The sequence below is a fragment of the Strigops habroptila genome, chromosome 3 (genome assembly GCF_004027225.2).
Source record: "Strigops habroptila isolate Jane chromosome 3, bStrHab1.2.pri, whole genome shotgun sequence".
Taxonomy (NCBI): Eukaryota; Metazoa; Chordata; class Aves; order Psittaciformes; family Psittacidae; genus Strigops; species Strigops habroptila.
The window spans coordinates 61,157,892-61,178,997 of record NC_044279.2 but is presented as its reverse complement, the minus strand read 5'-3'; the positions used below and the strand labels follow the sequence as shown (position 1 = coordinate 61,178,997).

The 21,106-nt window shown below is 38.9% G+C and overlaps 1 protein-coding gene across 2 annotated transcripts; it reads right to left on the bottom strand.

The window, feature by feature from the left end:
* Positions 1–284: 284 nt before the first annotated feature.
* LOC115605234 (solute carrier organic anion transporter family member 1A2-like) lies at positions 285–19,095 on the bottom strand. 2 transcript variants are annotated; one of them, XM_030479370.1, is made up of 15 exons: positions 18,925–19,095; positions 17,787–17,885; positions 16,551–16,692; positions 14,467–14,599; positions 13,534–13,640; positions 11,871–12,017; positions 11,468–11,566; positions 10,773–11,006; positions 8,392–8,556; positions 7,650–7,845; positions 6,740–6,905; positions 5,492–5,676; positions 4,960–5,024; positions 4,279–4,396; positions 285–3,392 (listed from the first exon to the last, which is right to left on the bottom strand). In XM_030479370.1, the coding sequence occupies exons 2-15, from the start codon at positions 17,844–17,846 to the stop codon at positions 3,233–3,235; spliced, it is 1,977 nt and encodes a 658-aa protein (XP_030335230.1). In that variant the 5' UTR covers positions 17,847–17,885; positions 18,925–19,095; the 3' UTR covers positions 285–3,232. The 2 variants fall into 2 exon arrangements, with proteins under 2 accessions (XP_030335230.1, XP_030335231.1); XM_030479371.1 differs by lacking the exons at positions 14,467–14,599; positions 17,787–17,885; positions 18,925–19,095 and having other exon boundaries at positions 16,551–16,636.
* Between the last annotated feature and the right edge of the window lie 2,011 nt (positions 19,096–21,106).

Here is a 21,106-nt window from a genome sequence, read left to right as displayed (position 1 = left end):
TTCACTTTAGATGAAATGACTGAAAAACTGCTATTAGTACTTGTCTAAAACTGTAATGCTTGTGTATTCAGAAGCTATACATGTTAACATGTTTGTATCACAAACACAAAGCCCACATTCATATCATATATCAGTCATGCTCTCAGCCAAATTATTATGTAATGATGCAGCTTTGGTTACCAACCTCCCTTATGTCCACTGATTAAAACCAACTTGACAGGTAACATTTTCAGCTCCCAAATGAATAATTAAAAAACAAACAAACAAAAAAAAAAAATCATAGCTTGAATAATAATCAGAAATTTTTAATTGTGCAAGAAGAATAGGTTTCAATTCTTAGAAGCAGCAGGAAGACAATGAAGTTTATACCAGACACAGTATTTTTTAGGATACATATAAAATTGTTAATAATGACTTGTAAAATACTAAGAGATTTGGCAATAAAGCAGCTGATAAAATTAAAAGTTGATACAAAGAAAATAATGCAAATAGAGAAAAAAAACCCCAAACATAGCCTGCATATGCGCAAATATGTGCTTTCTATAATGCATTGACATTTTTCAGTAAAATACTGAAGACTTTGTTGTTGTTTCTTTGAAAATGATGGCTCAGCACCTGATCATGGTCAAAAAAACCCAGTGAACCATCAGGGATCATTACGTAAGGCATTGAGTACAAAATGCTACATAAATACATGTCAAAATACATTTATGCATGGTTTGTGTACCATTGTCTTTAAAATATCTCCAAGGTGGTTACATTGGTCACATTGAAACATCAAGCGTTTGTTTCTCAGTGGCTGGTAGCATCCATATCCAGGCACCAGCACTTAGCCTTCCACTTAGTAGGTTTAAGGATTAAAATTCAACTCATGGGCAGCCTTTACTGAGTTGAAACTTCAGTGACAATGACAAATGGTGGATTGTCCTGTGAAAGCCATCTGCTCAGATTTCAGGCACTCATTTTTATTAATTTGACATTAGACTTAACCCAAATACTCACATGGTTTAAAAAACACATTACATCTGCTGTTACTTCCGTTGCCATTATTCTGATTTGTGGCTTGTGCTAGCCACAGCGCTGATGCAAGTCTTGATGTTTGGAACATCAGGTTAGGATGAGACCCAGGTTTCAAGCACAGTGAATATCATGTGAATACCTACTGTAACCCACAGCAAGTAGCCTCTTCTCAAATGAGTATCAGTTTGGGGCTAAGTCTTGAAATGTCCGACACCACCTACTTTAAAAATACACATCAATAAGGCCACTCATTTTTAAGGTAAGTGCATGCTTAAATGCTTTGCTGAATCAAGATCAGGATACTCAAAACTTGGAAGAATCAAGTCTACAGTTTGGCTTTACATTTGAAGGAATAGGTCTACATTTTCCTAACAGTATTTTTCACAGTATTTTTCTGACCTCCCAACCTAATGCTAGTCTGTGGTACCAGACATGGAATATTATAAAGGATTTATGTTGATTACATTGGAATGAACTGCACACTCTGTTTCCTGGTTTTCCTCTGGGAAAGTAATGTTCCCACCACAAGCTTATGCAAGAAGCTTCTCTACCATGCCATCACCCAGCCAACTCCATCCAAGTTGATAAACAATCTGAGTAGCAAGGTAATGACTTCAAAGCATCTCGTGAAGGTGGCCTATTTCACTATTACATTCTTAAGCAGGTAAACTGGAATGACTAAAAAGAAAGTTAATGTATCTACTAAATGACTAAATTTAAAATTTGGAAACTTTCCTATTTGATTCCTTCCGTTTCAAAACACAGTGAGTTAACAAGGCTTGACTCTTTGGCGGTTGTCCATTTAAATGGCACAGATTTGCCTACCTAACAAAGCCCTTTTGTTTCCTACAGCTGTGAAACTTCAGTGCACTGTAACTTTTCATGTTTCCCAGGTTACCTTGGCACCAAACTGTGACTAAATGCCTGAAAAGATTTTTAACTCTAGCTTTGGAGGAATATAATATCCACAAGAAAGAATGATGACTTTCAGTAAGTGCCTCATGGTAGCAAGAACAATGCTGAAAATTAACTGTGCTTCGAATGTTCATGAAGCTTCTGAGCTGCTGAAGCTGAAGAGAGAACTGCACTCTCTGTTCCGCTGTTACAGACTGCATCACACTTGTCTTTTTTTCTGTTCCCCTTCCTCATGTTATACCTGTTCAGCTCCATCACCCAATGCAAAGGGAGGAAGGGGCTATGAAGTCTTTTTAAAAGAGTTCATTGTAAGGAACTCTTGTATTTGAACAATCTTTAAATTCTGATTTCCTGCTCTATGGGGAGAAATTGATTTTGCCATTGATTCCACAAGGGCAGGGAGCAATTCCAAGCACGTACACATACAATGTTAATAAGACATCTTAAAGCAAACCGGAATAGAACTACTTTGGGGAAATATCCTTCCCATTTTTTGGTGGCTACAGAAGGTCCCTGGTTGGTAAAATGGGAGTAAGTTTGTGTCATATAGGACATGAGGAAGTACAGGATTTAGCAGACAGCAACATGATGGGCAAAATACTCACAAGTAGCGTTCTACCACCCTTAATGCATGAGTTATTCCCTTCTTCAGTGAATGCAACTGAAGTAACAAATCCTGAGAATGTTTCCTTGTCCACGCTCTATGCAAACCTAAAACATCACCTAACACCACAGTTTAAAAAAGGTTAACTTTTCCTTTTTTTATTTGTTATTGCTACCACAGCACCAAACCATGCCATAAGCCATGTTCCCAATATATTAACCACCTACATTATGCAGAGTAACAAACAGTCCCTGCCTGAAAGGACTAAAACAGCATAATTAAATTTAAGGAAAACTCAGGCCCAAAGAAGGTACAAATCTTGCCAATGAAAGAGGCTCTGGCAGTAGCCATTGTAGAATTCCAAGACGAAATCTGGCATCTCTGGAGTCAGTTGCAAAACTCCCACTATGTTCAGTGAAACCAGGACTGAAAACATAATGTTCTATTTCACAGTCCTTTGCTCATCCAGCTCAAACCTAGCATTTTGTAAGTTTTCTTATTTCCACTCCTTGTTCTTTTGCACCAAACACATTTTTACAGTACCTTCTGTTTATAAACTGATACTTTTATAATTAGGATACAACTACGTGTAATTCTATTAATCTCTGTTCAAGTTCACTAATCAAAGTGTGAAATATTTCACAAGTATTTTACACTGCAAGGCTTTTTCACAATATGTCTTGCTTTGAAATATTATTTCAATGCTTCTTGTTCTTTATCCTGCATTTCTACTGGTGCATTCAATAAGACTTGGGTTTCAGATTTAAGTTTCTTCCTTAAAATAAGGAGAATTACTGCACTTGGGATATAGGACACTCCACGTAATATTGCTGGCAGGCCGAGATAGAGCCACCTGAAATAAAGGATGAGCCTCATTAAATATATGCATTTGTAAAAAACCAGAAAAACTATTCAGCGTCCATTGCTTTGCAACAATTGCCCAACCACTCTAAAGCCTGTACCCTCATCCTTTTGGATCTCACAGAAGACAAATCAATAGAAGAACAGAGACTATGTCAGTATCAGCAAAACAGCTACTTAGATCACCCAAATTCAGGCAACTAATTTAGGCAGCAAAGTTAGCCACCTGGTACCCGTATGGATCTCTCCACAGGGAAAAGAAAGAGCCCGAGAAAGAACAGCTCAGACCACCGGAGTAAAACTTCCGGGTATTCATGAGCTAGCATTTTTCTTTCAAATCAAACTCAACACAATACTGAAAGGAATCACCCTGAGGCCATTATTCAACAAGACTTTTCTTCAGAATTTACACATTGCTCCCGGAAGGACTACAAAAGCATGACCATAGTATCCTGGGCCAATTTCCAACTTGGGTAACTATATCCTCTCTATAAATTTCTCCTGTATTTTAATTCAACTACTATTTCAACCACTTTCAACCATGATATTGCATAGTCAGCCATTAAACAGTTTTCGACATGTGCTTACTGCTTTTATTATCTTTTTTTTTTTAATCAGAATTCAGTGTTTTAAGATGTGTTCTCATGAAAGGCTATTAGTGAAGTAATTATGGCACCAGAACATTTGTGGTCAGAGCGTGTTCCAGTGTCTGTGGCAAAGGCTGCACTGGACAAATCAAGCCAATGTCAAAGAAAAAGCGTTGTGTCAAATCTCTAACATAGGAGCAGTTGGTCTACTAGGAAAATACAGAGTGTAAAATTATATCTCTATGCATGTAATAATACCCTAAGCAGGAAAAATTAAAGTAGAAAATATACCTGTATGTGACAATGTCATATATCCTACATGCTCCTTCTCCACCACACGTCATAGTACCCCACTTTAAGCAAGTTGTATCTATCAAAGCTCCAAAATAAATGGGAGATGGGATTCCAGCTAAAAAGAATATTAGCAACACCTTTGTGAGTAGCATATTTCTTCTGATCAGCAGATAACCTAGAGAACCTATGCGGTTTCTCACCTAGTCCATCTGTCCTGTCACTCTTGCAGCATGAACCATGTTCTCTGTATTTCTTACATTCTCTCTTCTTCCTTATCCACTTACCCTCAACCACAGATTTTCTGTCCTGTTGTTATGTATTGTTATATGCAATACATATACAAAATATATATGCTACAATAGGGACTGTGATTTCTGCTCAGAACTCAACATTTTCTCTCATCAGTCAATGTTGTGTTCAATGAACAGATAACAAGAGTGAAGGAATGTAAAGTGGCTTTCAGGTGAGCAGCCAATATAGTCAGCCTATTGCACAGTATAAATAAATGCAAACTGAAAGCTGTTCTAATTTGCCATGCTGCCTAGATCTGTAAAAAACCAAATTCCTCCTGATCAAAGGTACTATACAGTAGACTTCATAGTAGACTCCTGTGCCAAGCCCCTTGAACTCTAGATCAGACCAAACTGTGCTTCTAAAATGTGTTAAAGCTTTTCTTACCAAGTACTCTCGAAGCTAGTCCATGTATGCCCACTCCAAATGACTTTTCTTCAGGCCTTAGAGACCTATATGATAATTACATTTTACACCAGTTAGTAGAGGAGACACTAATAACAAATGTTTACCTCTTGTTTTCCTTTTTCTTTTTCCTTTTTTTTTCTTTTTCCCCAGCAAACTATCACATTAGGCCCAAACCATTCTAATTAGAGCGTTGGTTGAAAAAGTTCATTATCCTCATTAGCTGACATTTACTGAAGTTCCTTAGCTAGGTTACCAAATTCACAACAGGAAAAGCAATTGTCCTGGTATCATCCACTTGGACTGAGGCCAGCACAGAGTGCGAGGTAGTTGTGCCTTAACCAACATCATGTTGGTGTCATCAATAAAGACATGGGTATCACATGCACCTCTCAATATTTCGGTGCGCTGACTCTAATTCAGGATACAGCTGACAGCCAGAAGCAAAAGGTTATAAAGCTGGCATGACACTAAACTCCAATAGGTTTTTTATGATAAGGACATTTTACTGTACCTTATTAAGACCATGTACCCAGGCATTGCTGCTAAGGAAAAAATGAAGCTGCAGACTAATGACAATATTAAGAAATAATGAAGCATCTTCTCACAGTTTTCTTCTCCATCACACCGGCCCAGAGTTGCAGAGATATTTTGAGATGAAAACCCTGAGGCTGCAACGCAGGTGCAGTTTTCAAATACCTGTCAAAAGAGTATTTTAACCACACAGATTGTCAAAACTCACACCCCAAGTGTGAAACTCACACAGCTGGCACCTAGCTCCCTCTCTCCTGCATTGGAGTATGTTACACATGTGCAGCACTGCACTACAGCCTCTCTCCCTGTCTGCCAGGCACAGGTCCAACCATCATCTGTATGTGGCATATGGGGATAGAGAGCAGGAGGGAGCTATGGTCTTCTTACGCAGCTGGGTGAGTGGTTCCTCAAGGAGGCCATCCATGATCAAGACAGTCCTCATTTTCCAGCACGGTTATGTGGACCTTCCAGTGCTAACAGATCTGACCCTCTTTTTCATAACAGTGTGTGTTCTTTCACATGCCAGAAGAAACCAGAGATGTTTGATTGAGGTTGGGTTGCAATATTCTCACTCAAACACTTGCTTCTACTGAAATCATTGAGACTATTGCCAGAATAAGGGCTCTCAAATGTCAGCCAAAGTGTTCAAGGGCATCAGTGTCTGGCCCTTACTGTTATCTAATACTTCCCTAAAATATTTGTAAAATACAGAGGCTTTCTAAATTCTGTATGATTTGGCGGTTTATTGAACTTGTTATTTTTGATTGGTTTCAATCTAATTAGAACTTACAAATTTTTATCATGGATAATGTATCATTAATTAAGATAATTAAAGTTCCATAATACCCGGTTACTTGTTTAAATCTACAGGGTAAAAGAGATTATTAAGTTCACGCTATAGAATTTAATTTCAGCCAAAATGTTCTTTAGCACTCAGGTTTCTAGCTGGCAATACCTGGAGAATAATTTCTTACTCCATTTTCAGCATTTAGTATTCCTCTGGTTAAGAAGAAAATGAGGCTTCTTCATTATGTTATTTAATTTAAACAAATTAATCTTCATATTCAGTTTGGAATTTGCTGCCACTCAAGGAATTCTTCCAACTCTGTTTATCACCTCATATATCCATTTAAAGGTACATGTATGGATATTTCCCAGCCTATATTGACATGGATATTTCTCATCTACCATATTTCATAGTTACAGCACAATAAAATGTATGCTTTACCATATTTTTTCCAGCTCCTCTTGAGGATTTACACCCAGCAAGACAAGGTGACACATAAGTGATTCCGTTGTTCCCACAGACAGGGTCCCATATTTTAAATGGGCAATCACAATCCCTGTTGCAGTCAGCAAGTAGAGTACTTTCTGCGTATGAAACTTGTTCTATTCTGAAATACATTTAGAAAACTAGTAAATATTTCAGTAATGAAATACCTACAGCACCTACCGTAACCTTTTGCAATGCTTAAGGTTCTGTTCTAGCTCAAGTGTTGATCCAGGACACAATCCTACATAGTCCTATCCTAGAGTTGTGCCTATTTTTCCATAGGACGTTTTATTATATTATATTAATATTATCAAACCACAGATAGGTATGCATACCCTTCAGCATTTTTCTTCCCTGTGCATATATGTTCTTGATTGTCTGTAAGTATTACATATTGCCCTGCATGTGCATTTTACAGACACACCACCCTTCCCAGTGATTAATGGCAGGCTTCAAATCAAGAGGAAATATCCTCTGATAACTCAATAGCAATCAAATTCCAATAAATCAGCATAAGATAAAGTGTTTTGCCCCTCTGTAATTCTGAAATTGTATTCCTGTATGCCCAATTTGATCAACTTTTTATTTTCACCTGCAGTAACATGACCTGAATGTATAATTACATAAGTTAAAGAATTTATATGGACATGTAATTGCGTGATTCTTGATGTGGATATCTTTTTTAATACACTTTATTGTTTAAAACAGGGATAACAGAAGATACACCTACTGTCTCATACAAGTAAAAATCCTGGAGAATTTAGATCATTAAACTAAAAGGTTGCAAAGGTATGGAGTCCCTGCCTGATTCTTGACAAGAAAAATCATTCTGGTGTCTTAAGACCTAAGTCTTCTTGTGTCTTACCCTTCATAGGAAGTTGTTAGGCCAGCAACTGGTGAAGTATCACAGATAGTCCAATAGGTACCAAAGTAGAGAAGGTATTCCAGTAAAGATACCCAAAATGCTATCTTCGCAGCCTGATAGATATTTATCTTGAATTTCTTCATGAATAAGCCTCCAAAAAAATACCCAACGCATACAACTGGTAAGTTGTAAACACCTATTTAAACATGTGAAAACTCCATGTTAAAATAAAGGAGACCATCAAAGCCACTCATAAGGGAAGACGGTGTTTGGCAAAGACTCATACAGTGCCTGTGACTGAATTTAACTACAGTGAGCAGTGGGTCTCTAATTTCCTTGCACATCCAAAACACCTGCCAAAGTCAACAGCAGTTGGGAACAGCTTGGAGAGGTGCTGGATGGTAGGACTGAAATGATTCGTTTGAAAATTACAATCTAGAATTGCAATCAAGTTCCAATACATGCACATACAGACACACACACACACACACACACACAAAAAGCCAGGTTTCCATACAGCCTCCCTAGCTGACAGAGAAACTCAACAGGAAGATAATACCTAACTACTTAGAAATATTTTGTGGTGTGGACTCTCTCAGCTGTAGAAGCATTTGACGTTAGAATGTATATGTATATATCTGCACATGAACATATATATATGTGTGTGTGTATATACATACACACACAAAATAGAGAGAATTTCCATGGAGACATGACAGAGCAAAGCAAAATGAAAACATACCAATCAAAAAGATGGCATCTGATGCAGATTTGCCAAACTGCTGTTCCACGTATTTGGGCATGAACGAAAACATGGCATTGAAGGCATTGAACTGTATCACAGTTACGCATATAAATAACATATAAACTGGGTTGCAAAGCAGAGCCTTGAGGAAGGGGATGAAATCTGGAATGAAATAATGTAATGAGTTAGTGTGATGCTTTAAGAAAAGAATCACCCAGTGCTTAGGGTGGCTGAGGGAGGAAGAGTGGAATAGAAATGGTCCTTAACTGGATCAGGCTAGTCCTTGTGCTTTACCAGGCACCACAGGCCAAAGATTACTTGCTTAGCCCAGGCTAGCCTAACATACCATTTCTACATATACGTAACCTCACACACACACACACATGCACACCAATGCATGCTGCTGCTTATTAAAAAAAAAAAAATAAAAAAATCACAGCAATAACCTTATGGGAAAAGTTTCCTGAAACTTTTTAGCTGTACAGTGACTGAACTTTGCACCTGCAGATTTGCAGCAGCAGCTACTCTCCCATCCTTCCTACTCTTCTTTCTCTCATCCCATGCCCCCAGACCATTCACCAAAACCCCTTTCCTGAACCTGGCATGAAAAGAGAATACAAGGGAGAAGGGGTGCAAATCCACTAGATAGCTGTGACAACCTGCCCCCAGAGACTTGATCACTGATTTTGGTTATTGCTACTGTGAGTGATGGGGCAGAAGAGGCCTGAAGAGGGACATGACCACAGTTATTTCCACCATACCCTTGAAGCCTGGATGCACAAATCGCAGCCAAGAAAGCATCCGAGAAACTAATTTACACTGGTCTTTTCTCTGCAATATGCCTATAAAGTCAGAATCTGAACCATAAACCCCCCCACAATTCCTCTTCGTCTTAATGTTCTCAATTAATTAATGTGCTGAGCTATTGTCAAGGAACTCTGCAGAAAAACAGCTCTGCAGAAAAACATAAGTGTCTGTAAAACAACGACCATGCTTCATTGAAAGTGGGCACTGCTTAGGACGGATGTGTATCTTTCAGACGTAGAAAAGTATCTTACTAGAAGAGGATCTGCATGTGAGTCTTGCAAGAATGAGTCAAATATCCAAAACACTATAAATGGGACGTATTATTTATACATGCCATGAAGTTTATAACCAGAGCTTCCTGAGAAAGAGAATAATTTTCAACTACAAACACTTGGATTTTCAACTTGTAATCCTTGGCAATTGAAAAGCTGTCTTAACACATCCTGCTCAACAGGTGCTAAGTGGCCCTTCTTGAGCAGGGGATTGAACCAGATGGCCTCCAGAGGTCCCTTCTCAACTATTCTGTGAAACTAACAGATTCTTCAATTCAGGATATTCAGGGAGAGTGGATATTCACACCAACACAGGGAGGGAATGATGATGAAAGCATCAGCTCTGAAGGGGCCCTGGAGTACTAGGACCCACAGTCTGATCTAGGAACCTTTCCTCACCAGATCGGTACTTTACTCATGGATACATTTAAGTCTACATGACAGCAGAGAAAGATGCTACATTTTATAAAAATGAAGTTGCAATATCAGCAGAGATCTGAATGCTCACACTGAGTATGGTGAATTTGCAGAACTCAGATTGAAACACCTAGGAGAGGTAGCTGGCACTTAGCACTTACTTACTTTCTGAAAATTAAGATCCTGTCAAGGGGCCCTGGGCTGGGTACATGGAACCAAGAGACTACTCTGAAGATCATAGCCTTTGACATATTTTATTCACTTACATTTCCAACTAGTACAAAAAATGGAAGGAAAAACAAGAGCTTCCTGCAGATACATAGATCCGAAAGACCACAGATGTGAAAGTTGCTAGTGGTAACATGAATAAATGTATATCAAATAGATCTTTGTTCAACAGCCATTAAATGTTTATGAGACACTTAAGCACCTGTAAATTCCCTTTTATGGCTTTATGTTGGAATCAAGAAATGCACAAGACTTGAGCTGCTTTTCTGCAGCTCCCCCAGTGCAGTACCCCACTGAATGTGGGGTACAAGCGGCTAGTATCTGCAACTTATTCACAGCTCACTGAGTTGTAATGTTCTTTACCAGATTTCAGTGCGTTAATCCTCTACCAGGAAGAGTAGATTGAGATTCTACATACACCTGAAATGCAGGAGGGAGAAAGGAGTGAATTCAGTTCCTTGATCTACGAAATTATCTTTCTTCCTCTGCGAGGAGCCATTCTAAATCCCTGTGCAAATCCTTTAAACTACAGAGAGATGAAAAATAGAGCTTGCATTTTATATCTTGGGCCCATCTTTACTGACAAAATACGCAGACATAGTTCACATCTTAAGGATCTAAATGAAGAAGGGAAAAAAATACAATATAACTTGCCTTTAGCGATTTCATACACGGTCTGTTTGGCTTCATTTTTATCATTTTCTTGCAATGGTACTACACTTTTTTTACTCGTCTCCACAGATTCATTGGTTTCTCCTTCCTTCAAAAGTGACCTCGGCAAAAACCAAAAAGGTATTCCCGCGAGAAGATTCAGTGATGCACAAATCAACATGCCCAGCCACCAAGCTCCAACCCAGCGGGCATCAGTAGATGTTATAGTTATATCCTCTATAAGAAGAAAAAAACAAAACCCGCACACATTAGTTCAGAAACATTCACTGTGTTTTTTCCTAGTCACCTCTGACATGTGATATATTAAAAGCATTTTAAAGATTCTTAAAATGAGGCCGATCAAAGAGAATAGTCTCCAGTCTTCTTTTCTAATGTTGCTAATTTCCTGGCAAATTTCAGTGTCTCGTATTAAATTAATTCTAATCCTTTCCTATGTTAAGCCAGATGACACAGTCGTTCATCAAATAATTTATATGCAGATTCATTTGTGTATGTGTGAATTCGGGCCTTTCATTGAATTGAATGCTATACGCAGATTTTCCATTCTAAAAGGAACACCAGCAAACTCTGATAAAATTAAGACATCTCATATTAGCAAAGAAACATCTTTCAGTGCTGAAAAATACACCAACATGCCCACTGATTTATATGTAAGATTTTACATATTCATCCATCACCTGCATCTACCGATCCCAGATCAACAAACAGTTCTGCACAGAATGATGCCAACAACAAACCAAGGAAGGGGCCGACTACCGTTGCTGTATGTAGACATCCTAAAGTATGAAAAGGAGAAAACATACTAAATTAGAACCCAGACACAATTATTTTCTCGGAATTACTACATATATTTAGGACAGCTCTACTGAATAGTCTTCTGCACTGAAAAATTTCATTTAGACAAGTTCATCTCTAGTTAATCACAAGTTCTACAGTGTTATTATTTTGATAAGGCAATAATGTTTGTTTTCTCCCTTCCTTTATCAGACTGAAGGGAATCGTACTAAATTCTTTCTTTTGCTTTTGTTTCCACATGTGTTTGTTTGGAGGAGCGGACTTATCACAATAGGGTAGATTTACCCAGATAGAAAGGTGAATTCTCTGCTTTGGCAAAGTCCTCCAAATATGAAATTCCTAAAGGCATAATGGGAGTTTCACCCATTCCACGTACTATGTTTCCAACCATCACAAATATCCACAGCAAGGACCCCGGCTTTTTTTCACAGTCTGTGAATAAAATAAAAAAAACAGAATTAATGTTTTAATTCTAACCATTAATTAAATTCTAGAGACAAAGAATTGACTAACAGCTTAAACTTTGGTAGATAGGTCTGTCCTGTAAAACAGGGGAATAAGTAGTCACAATACTTAAAAGGCTCCAGAACTGGAAGAAACACTTGCTGGAGTAGAGTTTAAATCCCTTCCCCCTCCATGCCATACCTTGTCCAACTACTGCATAACCTAGGCCCTTCCCTCACCAAAACTGCCATTTTCATGTCAGTGGAGAGAAGACAGCATCTGAACCTCAGTGATGAAGGGATGAAAAGTCATGCCTGGCTAACCTGATCACTGTCTACAAGAAAGCTGCACAATTTAGAAGAAATGCTTTACCTACTTATACCTTAATTTGTGCATTTATAAAATGAAGAAAAACAGTACCTGAAATCTTTAAATGAAAGTTTAATACCAAGCTATTAAGTATACACTTTTCCCACCTTTCCCTTATGAAGATGGAAAAATTAATGCCTTTAGTGACATGCAGTCTTGGAAAGCTTGGAAATCACATCCGTTACTAAATGGAGACACAGAAAACTACAGCACTATGGTTTGATGTCACAACATTACAGCAGTGTGATTCAGCTTTAACACACATTGATGGAACACCATCACAAAGTATAACAATTAACTGTGGGGTTCACCTCACTTAACTTCTGCCATCCAGCAATCATCTAAGTTTTCAAGAGTCAGCAGGTGCATCCAGGAGGTAATGTGACTCACCCTGAAGTACAGAATGAATGTTCCTACAGCAAGCAACACACTTTGCCAGAGCTGTGCAGTCTCCTTTGACCAGCTGTCAAGGGAGCCTAAAGAGATAGATCAGACTAAATGCTTCCCTTTAAGGTAGCTAAAGAGTCAGGAGATTAATCCCACCCTCAGTGTGAGGATTTTGTGTGTGATGATTTAATAGTTGCCTCTGAGCCTTTTGACTCTATAGTGATTACTTTATATGCATCTCGCTAGTGAACATACATGGTTCAGTCTCCCAGGTAAGTTTTAGCACAATTTAAACTATTTTCTCTTTTCTCTAAATGGAAGCAGGGTGTACCTCTATTTCTCATTCTTTGATTTCTTGAATGATACAATGAAGAAGCATCCTGGTCCAGATTAACCATTGCCTAGATATGTTTCCCACCTCCTCACAGAATCATAGTATTTCAAGTCAAAAATGGGAACATTGGTAAGAACAACCTGGTGCTGTATTTCCCCAAAGTAGACTGACAGGGATGTTAACCGAGCTGTTTGGATACTGTGAAAACTGCATAAAAAAAAGCTACAGCTCTCATGTCACAAAATAAAGAAACAAGAAGGCTAGGAAATTTCCTGACCTCTAGTTTTTATGTCTGCAAAAAGTACTGATCAAAAGCAGAACCCTGAAATAATTGCTAATAAAAATAAATCCTATTTACTTACACACTGTAAAAACTGAGGAAAAAAATATTAGCAGGCATAGGAAGACCCATACCTGTTGATGGTTCCTCTGTAGGTAAAGAGAACAAACTGTGATTGACAAGGCACAGAGGCATGACTGAAAAATTCTCCTGTTGTGAAATGCTGCTTTCAATATGATACCTGTTTGAATCAAAGGAAAGCATGTATAGGTTAGTAAGAAATACATCAGAATCACCTCATAAATCTGTACTTCAGTAATGAAGTGACCTATAAGAAGAGTGTGTAGCTATAAAAAGAAGGAAACATCAAAAATTGACCGAGCCTCAGTAACAAATCAGGCTAGGAACAAAGGAACTGCAACAGGGAATCAACACAGTGTTTTATCCGGACTGTTACCTAGCCTCTAAGATCATCTTGTAACAGATGCTACAGGGCGAGTTGACAAAACACTCTCATAAAATCCCTTGTATCATCCTCTCTCCTACTATTCTTCCAGTCTAACCCAATTTGCACCTTAGGCAGAGGAAGCCACCAAGGCTGTCAGAGCCCTACCACATTGGACATAACAAGATTAGAGGATCTGTCAGCCAGGCTCCAGACCAAAGACATCTTTATATCAAAAATCATCTCGTACTGCCCATCCAAGCAGATAAGTGCTAGTAGTGTAATGTAATACTATCGCAGGCCACTGTTTCTTCAGGAGGTCCACACAAGAGGTAGCACAAGCATGAAGGCAAGGGCAAGGGAAGGTGCCTTCCTTTCCCTGGGAGAGGGGTGTCTCTCCTCAGGAAGTGATGGCTGACTTCTGAAGCCGTCTCAGAAGCAAAACAAAACAAGCTGCTCTACAGTCATCACATCATTCCCATTCTCAGCAATTGCTGAGATCTCTCTCAATATCTCTCTCTTGAGTATCTCTCTCAATAAGCAATACTATTTCAGTGGAGAAGTTACGGATTAAGACAAGTAAGGATCACAGAAGCTGCTCTGAGCTAAGCAAAATACTCACCTTCCAAAGAGGAAATGAGGAATTGATATTAAAAGACATCCAAACGACATAGTTGTGCACCCCAAAGCAATTATTCTGGGTCTGTGAAGTTTTGCTCCAAAGTAACTCACAAATGCTATCAGCAGCAAGTTGCCTGCAAAAAGAACCTGGCTCATATTTACAAACCAAGGCATCCTTGTATCTTTTAAAGTGCAACATGAATTTGAGTATACGTTCTTAGCTCAACGTCTGTTACTCCTCTTACCTTGTGAAAACTGTAACTAGACAGGGAACTGCCTAAAGCAGTAATTCCCTGCTACCTGTGATCTTTTTCTAAAAGATTTACACCACACAGAAAGAACATGAGAATAGAAGGCAGAATGGAAAAGAGATCATTGTGAGAGAGGTTTTTGACTGCACCTGTGTAAAGAAGAATTTTCCCACTACTTTACATAGAGACCAGGCTCAGGGGCTGCAGAATAATGGGTGGTTTAGGAAGCTGTTCTCCTAGGATACTCTATTTTGCAATGTGTGGGAAAATACAGAGGCATATATCCAAGGTTTTTTTGTACTGAAAATAATGAACACAAGATGACATACAGAGAAAAAAGAAATAATAAATTAATAGTATTTTCAGTAATGGTTTGAAAGGAATAAAAAAAAAAATACATATTTTTGTACCTAGTATCATTTAAAAATACAAATGTGCTAAAAATCTTTGTTCTTTTCTCCTCCACTTTCATTTCAGAATCAGTTGATTTTCTCTACTCTTCATTTATTGCTATGCAACTAAGAAAAGAATCAAGCTTCATGTTATGAATCAGGCCCCATAAAAATAGCAATTTTGTAATCATATACCCACTAATTTTGTGATCTTTTTGTCAAAAGAACAAAACCATATCTCTGAGTGATGAGCATCATGCTCTGAAAGAAGATAACGTCCTTTTTTTTATGTGCGATTGCTAGACAAACTGTATTAAATCAGTGGCTTGAATGACACTTCAAGATGTATACTTACATGATCCTAGGAAGTTATTTATGTCTTCCACATACACTGACTCTTTACCATTTCAAATATTATTATGACTCTTCACCATTATCTTACATGGTTGGAGATAAGAATGCCAAAACTTGTTATAGAAGAGTGCATCTGAGAGGATAATTTATTTAAAATGATAATCCTTTTACATGCCACTTCATTAGCCTTGGCTATTTCATATTTTTTAAAGTCTCCACCTTACCAAAAGCAAGAATACATTCTGGGTATTCCTTCTCTATTGCAACTTCGAGCTGCCCCAGCAGACTGCTTTACAGGCAGAGGCATGGTGTTGCCAAAACATTCTTCTTCTTGCACATGCAGATATAGGAGACCAGAAAAAGGGGAAAAGGAGCCTTACCTCCCTTGCCCGTCAGCGTCTATGAGCGTGTGCAGACCACTTCCGCAGCTGAGCCAGGGATAACAAAAATCTACATTGTAACTTTAAGGGTATAAACTATATCCTTTAGGGATCTCTATTTAGATGGGTTTGAAGCTATCAAGGCCTCTGTTTGGCTTTTTTCACAATGACAAAATATAAGCTTATCACTAGGCAATAAAACTCAGTGATAGGCAAGGTAAGCGTCACTAAAAGTAGAATGGGAAACTTTCTTTACAGTTGTGCAGGTATAAAATCTTGAAATACTATTGAGTTTCAGTAAGGAGACCAGCCACTCCAATCAACTTTGAGGTCACTGATTAGAAGAACTGTAAAATGGTAAATATGACCTTAAATTCAAAGAAAGATTATAAAATCTTTCTGTTTTGTTCAGAAAGATTCAATACAAAGCTCTTAAACTAGTTTTATTTTGTTAGTTGCTCTGTCATATCTTACAGTAGTGCAGAAATTAGATGAACAAACTTTTAATCCTAAACTTCCTCATTTATGTTGTCGTGCTAGTTTCCAAAATGCTAAATGTCTAAGTACCAGCTGGAACAGCAGGGTAGTTGGTCACTATTGTCACGTAAGAGTAATCAACAGATTGTTATGAACATGAGAGTCACAAATATATGCTGAGCCAACATATTATATTTTCAGAGAATAAGAAATATTAAAATGAGTGATTACCAATTTCAAAGCTTCCATTCATAATTCCCAGTAAGGAAGCTGGAATATTAAATTGTCTCTCTAGCTGTGTAAACAAGCTGTTCATGTAAGCACCAGACATCGTTTTACCAACATATGCAAGTACTAGTGCCAGCAGAAACACCTACGAAGGAAAGAGGAGAATGCATAAAGAATTATATATATTTAGGAATATTCCATGGTTATCTTCCCCACCAAAGATGTCTTCCAGGTAAAACAAGTGAATAGTTCTGCTCCACTGATATGTGCATAAATACCACCATCTATCCTTGTCCACAGTTGTGGCTTCATTAAACCAAAGATTTTGTTCTTCATCTACTCCCTTTGACCAAGACTGTCTTCAGAAACCTTAAACTCCATCTCCCCAGCCAAGACAAGTGCAGAACAGCCTCTCCCACCGCGCGTCTGCTGCAAGATTGCCATCTGCAGGACTGAGTGACGCCTGCAGCCAAACCGGGATGCAAACATCTTTGCACCCTTTGCTCACCTGAATAACAAATTACTTGCAGAGATAATATCGTTTCCTTTAATCGAACTACTTGATCAAGTATCTGCTATCCCATCTCAGTAGAGGTCATGAGCCCAGAACAAGACATTGCAAACAGAAGGAGTAAATAGCAAATAGGAGTAAACAGTATACAGTGTCCTTTTTACAAGAACGTAGTAGCAGTTGACAGTAAAAAACAGTAGCATTCAAGTCATTTTAGGGTTCTCAAACACTACCTGTGAAATGAAATCAATAGTATTTTTAATACATCTGCTGCAAATGCTAAAAAGCATAAGTAATGTGTTCAGGTTTGAGTAATTCAAACCAAACTATTTTACAGTCTTTTAGAGTGCTTCTTGACAACTTGGATCATCTATGGTACAACAACAGCCAATTTTTACTGCCATGTCACCATCAGTAAAGGCTCATTTCACAGGTTTTAGAAGGAATGGTAAACACGTCAGACTAGGAAGATTACACAAATTCAGAGGTGGAGCTTCAAAGGAGCAATCAACCATATCTCCAACACATCACCAAGTGTAAAGTTCAGGGACGTAAAAAGCAACACATGGTTGCTGACAAACTTGCTTGAGCTCAGTTAAGGCATTAAGGATAAGGAAAGAAACAGTTTATTAATCCCTTTAGTCTAGGTTGTAACGTCTACTAAACCGCTACAAGTGCAAGCAATTACAGTTGTGTGTTCATGCAAAACTGATAAAATATTTTTGTACCTTCAGCTTGGAAATGCAGCAGAATTTGTCCCCTGCACCTTGCTTCTCAGCTTTTGTCATGTTGCTTTTGATAATTGGTCCCGATGTCTGTTTCTAAGTCTGTCCAATGATCCCATTACAGCGTTACCAAAGACAAAAGAAATAAAGAAACATTTTTGTCCCACGTTTGCAAAACATCAGATTCATTCTAAGATATTTCATATTTGAGTGTCTTCCTTAAATAATTGTGAACTGGATTCCAAAAAATGCTGCAAGCCTATACACTTCATTCTAATCAAGAAAATTTGACATGAATGTCAACAACGTAACAGCTAGCTCTCAGCCCTCATCAGATACTGAATGGTTTCAGTACTGTACAACCATTAACGAAAGAACAGAGAAAAGAGACGTTCTGAGGGCAAGCTGGTTTGTCTGTGACATAGCTTTTCAGTCCTTTTTACGAGCATTTAGTACTGACCATGTGGGAGATAGATAGAACTATGAAGATGTATACATTTGAAGATGTATACATGAAGATGTATACAGGTATGTATACATGTATACATACCTGTCTCCATGGTCTTTATTTACTATGCCTGTCCTTGGTAGCCCATAAAAAAAACATTTAGTTCTGTCTGCATGTTCTGTTGAGCCCTCCCCCTTCCACTGGCATCAATGTAAATTTGTTAATATAAACTGTATTGAAGACCAATCTCTTGGCATTAAAATTAGAAGGAAAAATAAAACCAAAACTACCAGACCAACTTAAGTTCTACACGGAAACAAACCAGACTCTCTTCTCCTTCCCCTCCTGAGATCTGCAAAACTTTGCCTGCCTGCTTCTAGTCATCTCCATCTTGACTTGATGGTTAGAGATTCTGGAAGTGCTAATTCACCTGCTTTCTTACACATCTTACATATTTCCCAAAATTGTGTTCAAAGAAGGAACAGTATATTCCATGGACTTGGAATATACTTGCCTGGAAAAGCCCATATAGATCTGAGGTTACCACAATGAGTTAAACAGGGAGAACACCAGTTTAAAGAAGATTTATCGCTAAGGACTGCCACAAGGCTTCACTAAATCGAGTTATTCAGTACAGTTCCCTGCTGCCTGATGGGGTAATCTGAAGAAAACCAGGACAAGTCAGAACCCTACCTTATAGTTGGGATGGATATAGGTTAATTTCCTCTTTTTTTTTTTTTTTTTTGTCTCAGGTACACTTTCCAAGTGTGATCTTGCAGCACCTGCTCTTCTCTATGTTTTCCACTTCATAAAGCCACGTCTGGGAAGCAAGCTGTCTTTGACAAGCCTGCCAATAGAACTGAATTGTCTTTCACATTCTTTAACCCAACACCCTCTCAATCAATCCCTTCAAATACTAATTTCTACAACAATGTTAATCCTCTCAAATCCTAGCAAACTCATGAGCACTAACTCCTTCTGCAGGTAACTCCTTACTCTCAGTCTCAAAAGCGTATAGCACTCCCGGAAACACTTTACAATTAGGCTTAGGTGGTCAGCAACTCAGACAATCATCAATGATATATAAACAGTATGCATGTCTGCTTTGCTTGAAGATGCTTACACAAACTGTGTTCAACCACAGTACAAAAAGGTGCTTATACGGCTTTGCACCTTCTTTGCAATTTGGCATAAAAGTTTATATCCCAGGGAATCATTTATCTTAATACTACTTTATTCAACAGTAGCCAACCCTGTTTTACCAGGTACAAGTTCAAATTGTTACTCAAAAGCAATTACACTAATGTTAGATGGAGATAAAGGAAAACATTCTCAGGGCAAAACAATTAAGTACTTACAGTTTTGAAAAGGTCTGCAGAAGAAATGATTGATATCATACCCTTAAACTTTGACTTTTAGTCCAAATTGTTGAAAATTAACCCAGGTATATTTACTGCAGAATTTGTAATTTTGCCAAATGGTTGCACTTGTGCATTATAGAGTACTCACTCAGATGTGAAAGACAATGGTTGACTTTTTACAAAGAAAATTATGCCCATCTCTTTCTCTTCCCCACCAAATAAAGGCCAAGAGCTACAGCTGTGTCAGATCCCTGAGCATGAAACGGTGACACTCTTGCCCACTGGAGACATCAGAGAGTACTCACAAGCAAGAAAGGAACTTTAAAAGTGCACATAACTGTAGATTTACAGGCTAGGTGGTGTCCTAGCAAAGGGTGACACAGGGTCAGACTGGAGGAGGGGAATGAGTTTGTGACTCGAGAGGGTGTCTAAGACTTGAGTTAATGTATGAAAAGCAGCACTGGCACAATACAATCATTGGCCTCTTTGTGGTGTCTTGGAATGATTTGGAAGAAAGCGTAGCCCTTCCCTTTTGGTATAAAGCACTTGGAAGCTCAGCTGTGCGGCAGAACTGGGTCCAAACCAAAAATGGAGAAAATTACTTCAGACCCTGAAGCACAGAGGCATAAAATCACTCGTCAGCAATCCCAGCTCCCGGTCTTCAGTGTTTCTTCTCACTGTATCAGTCTTTCTGGGTCTATTTTTGAAGTATACAAGTTTAACTACATACACCGGGGTGTTAATCTTAAAAGGGGGCAAGATCATAGAATCATAGAATCATAGAATCATAAGGGTTGGAAAGGACCTTAAGATCATTTAGTTCCAACCCCCCTGCCATGGGCAGGGACACCTTGCCCTAAACCACGTGGTCCAAGGCTCTGTCCAGCCTGGCCTTGAACACCGCCAGGGATGGAGCATCCACAACCTCCCTGGGCAACCCATTCCAGTGCTTCACCACCCTCACTGTAAAGAACTTCTTCCTTATATCTAATCTAAACTTCCCCTGTTGAAGTTTGAACCCATTACCCCTTGTCCTACCACTACAGTCCCTAAGGAAGAGTCCCTCCCCAGCATCCTTGTAGGCCCCCTTCAGATACTGGAAGGCTGCTGTGAGGTCTCCACGCAGCCTTCTCTTCTCCAGGCTGAACAGCCCCAACTCTCTCAGCCTGTCTTCATACGGGAGGTGCTCCAGCCCTCTTATCATCCTCGTGGCCCTCCTCTGGACTCGCTCCAACAGCTCCATGCCCTTTTTATGTTGAGGACACCAGAACTGTACACAGTACTCCAAGTGAGGTCTCACGAGAGCAGAACAGAGGGGCAGGATCACCTCCTTTGACCTGCTGGTCACGCTTCTTTTGATGCAGCCCAGGATACGGTTGGCTTTCTGGGCTCAAGCGCACACTGCCGGCTCATGTTAAGCTTCTCATCAACCAACACTCCCAAGTCCTTTTCTGCAGGGCTGCTCGGAATCTCTTCTCCGCCCAACCTGTAGCAGTGCCTGGCATTGCCCCGAC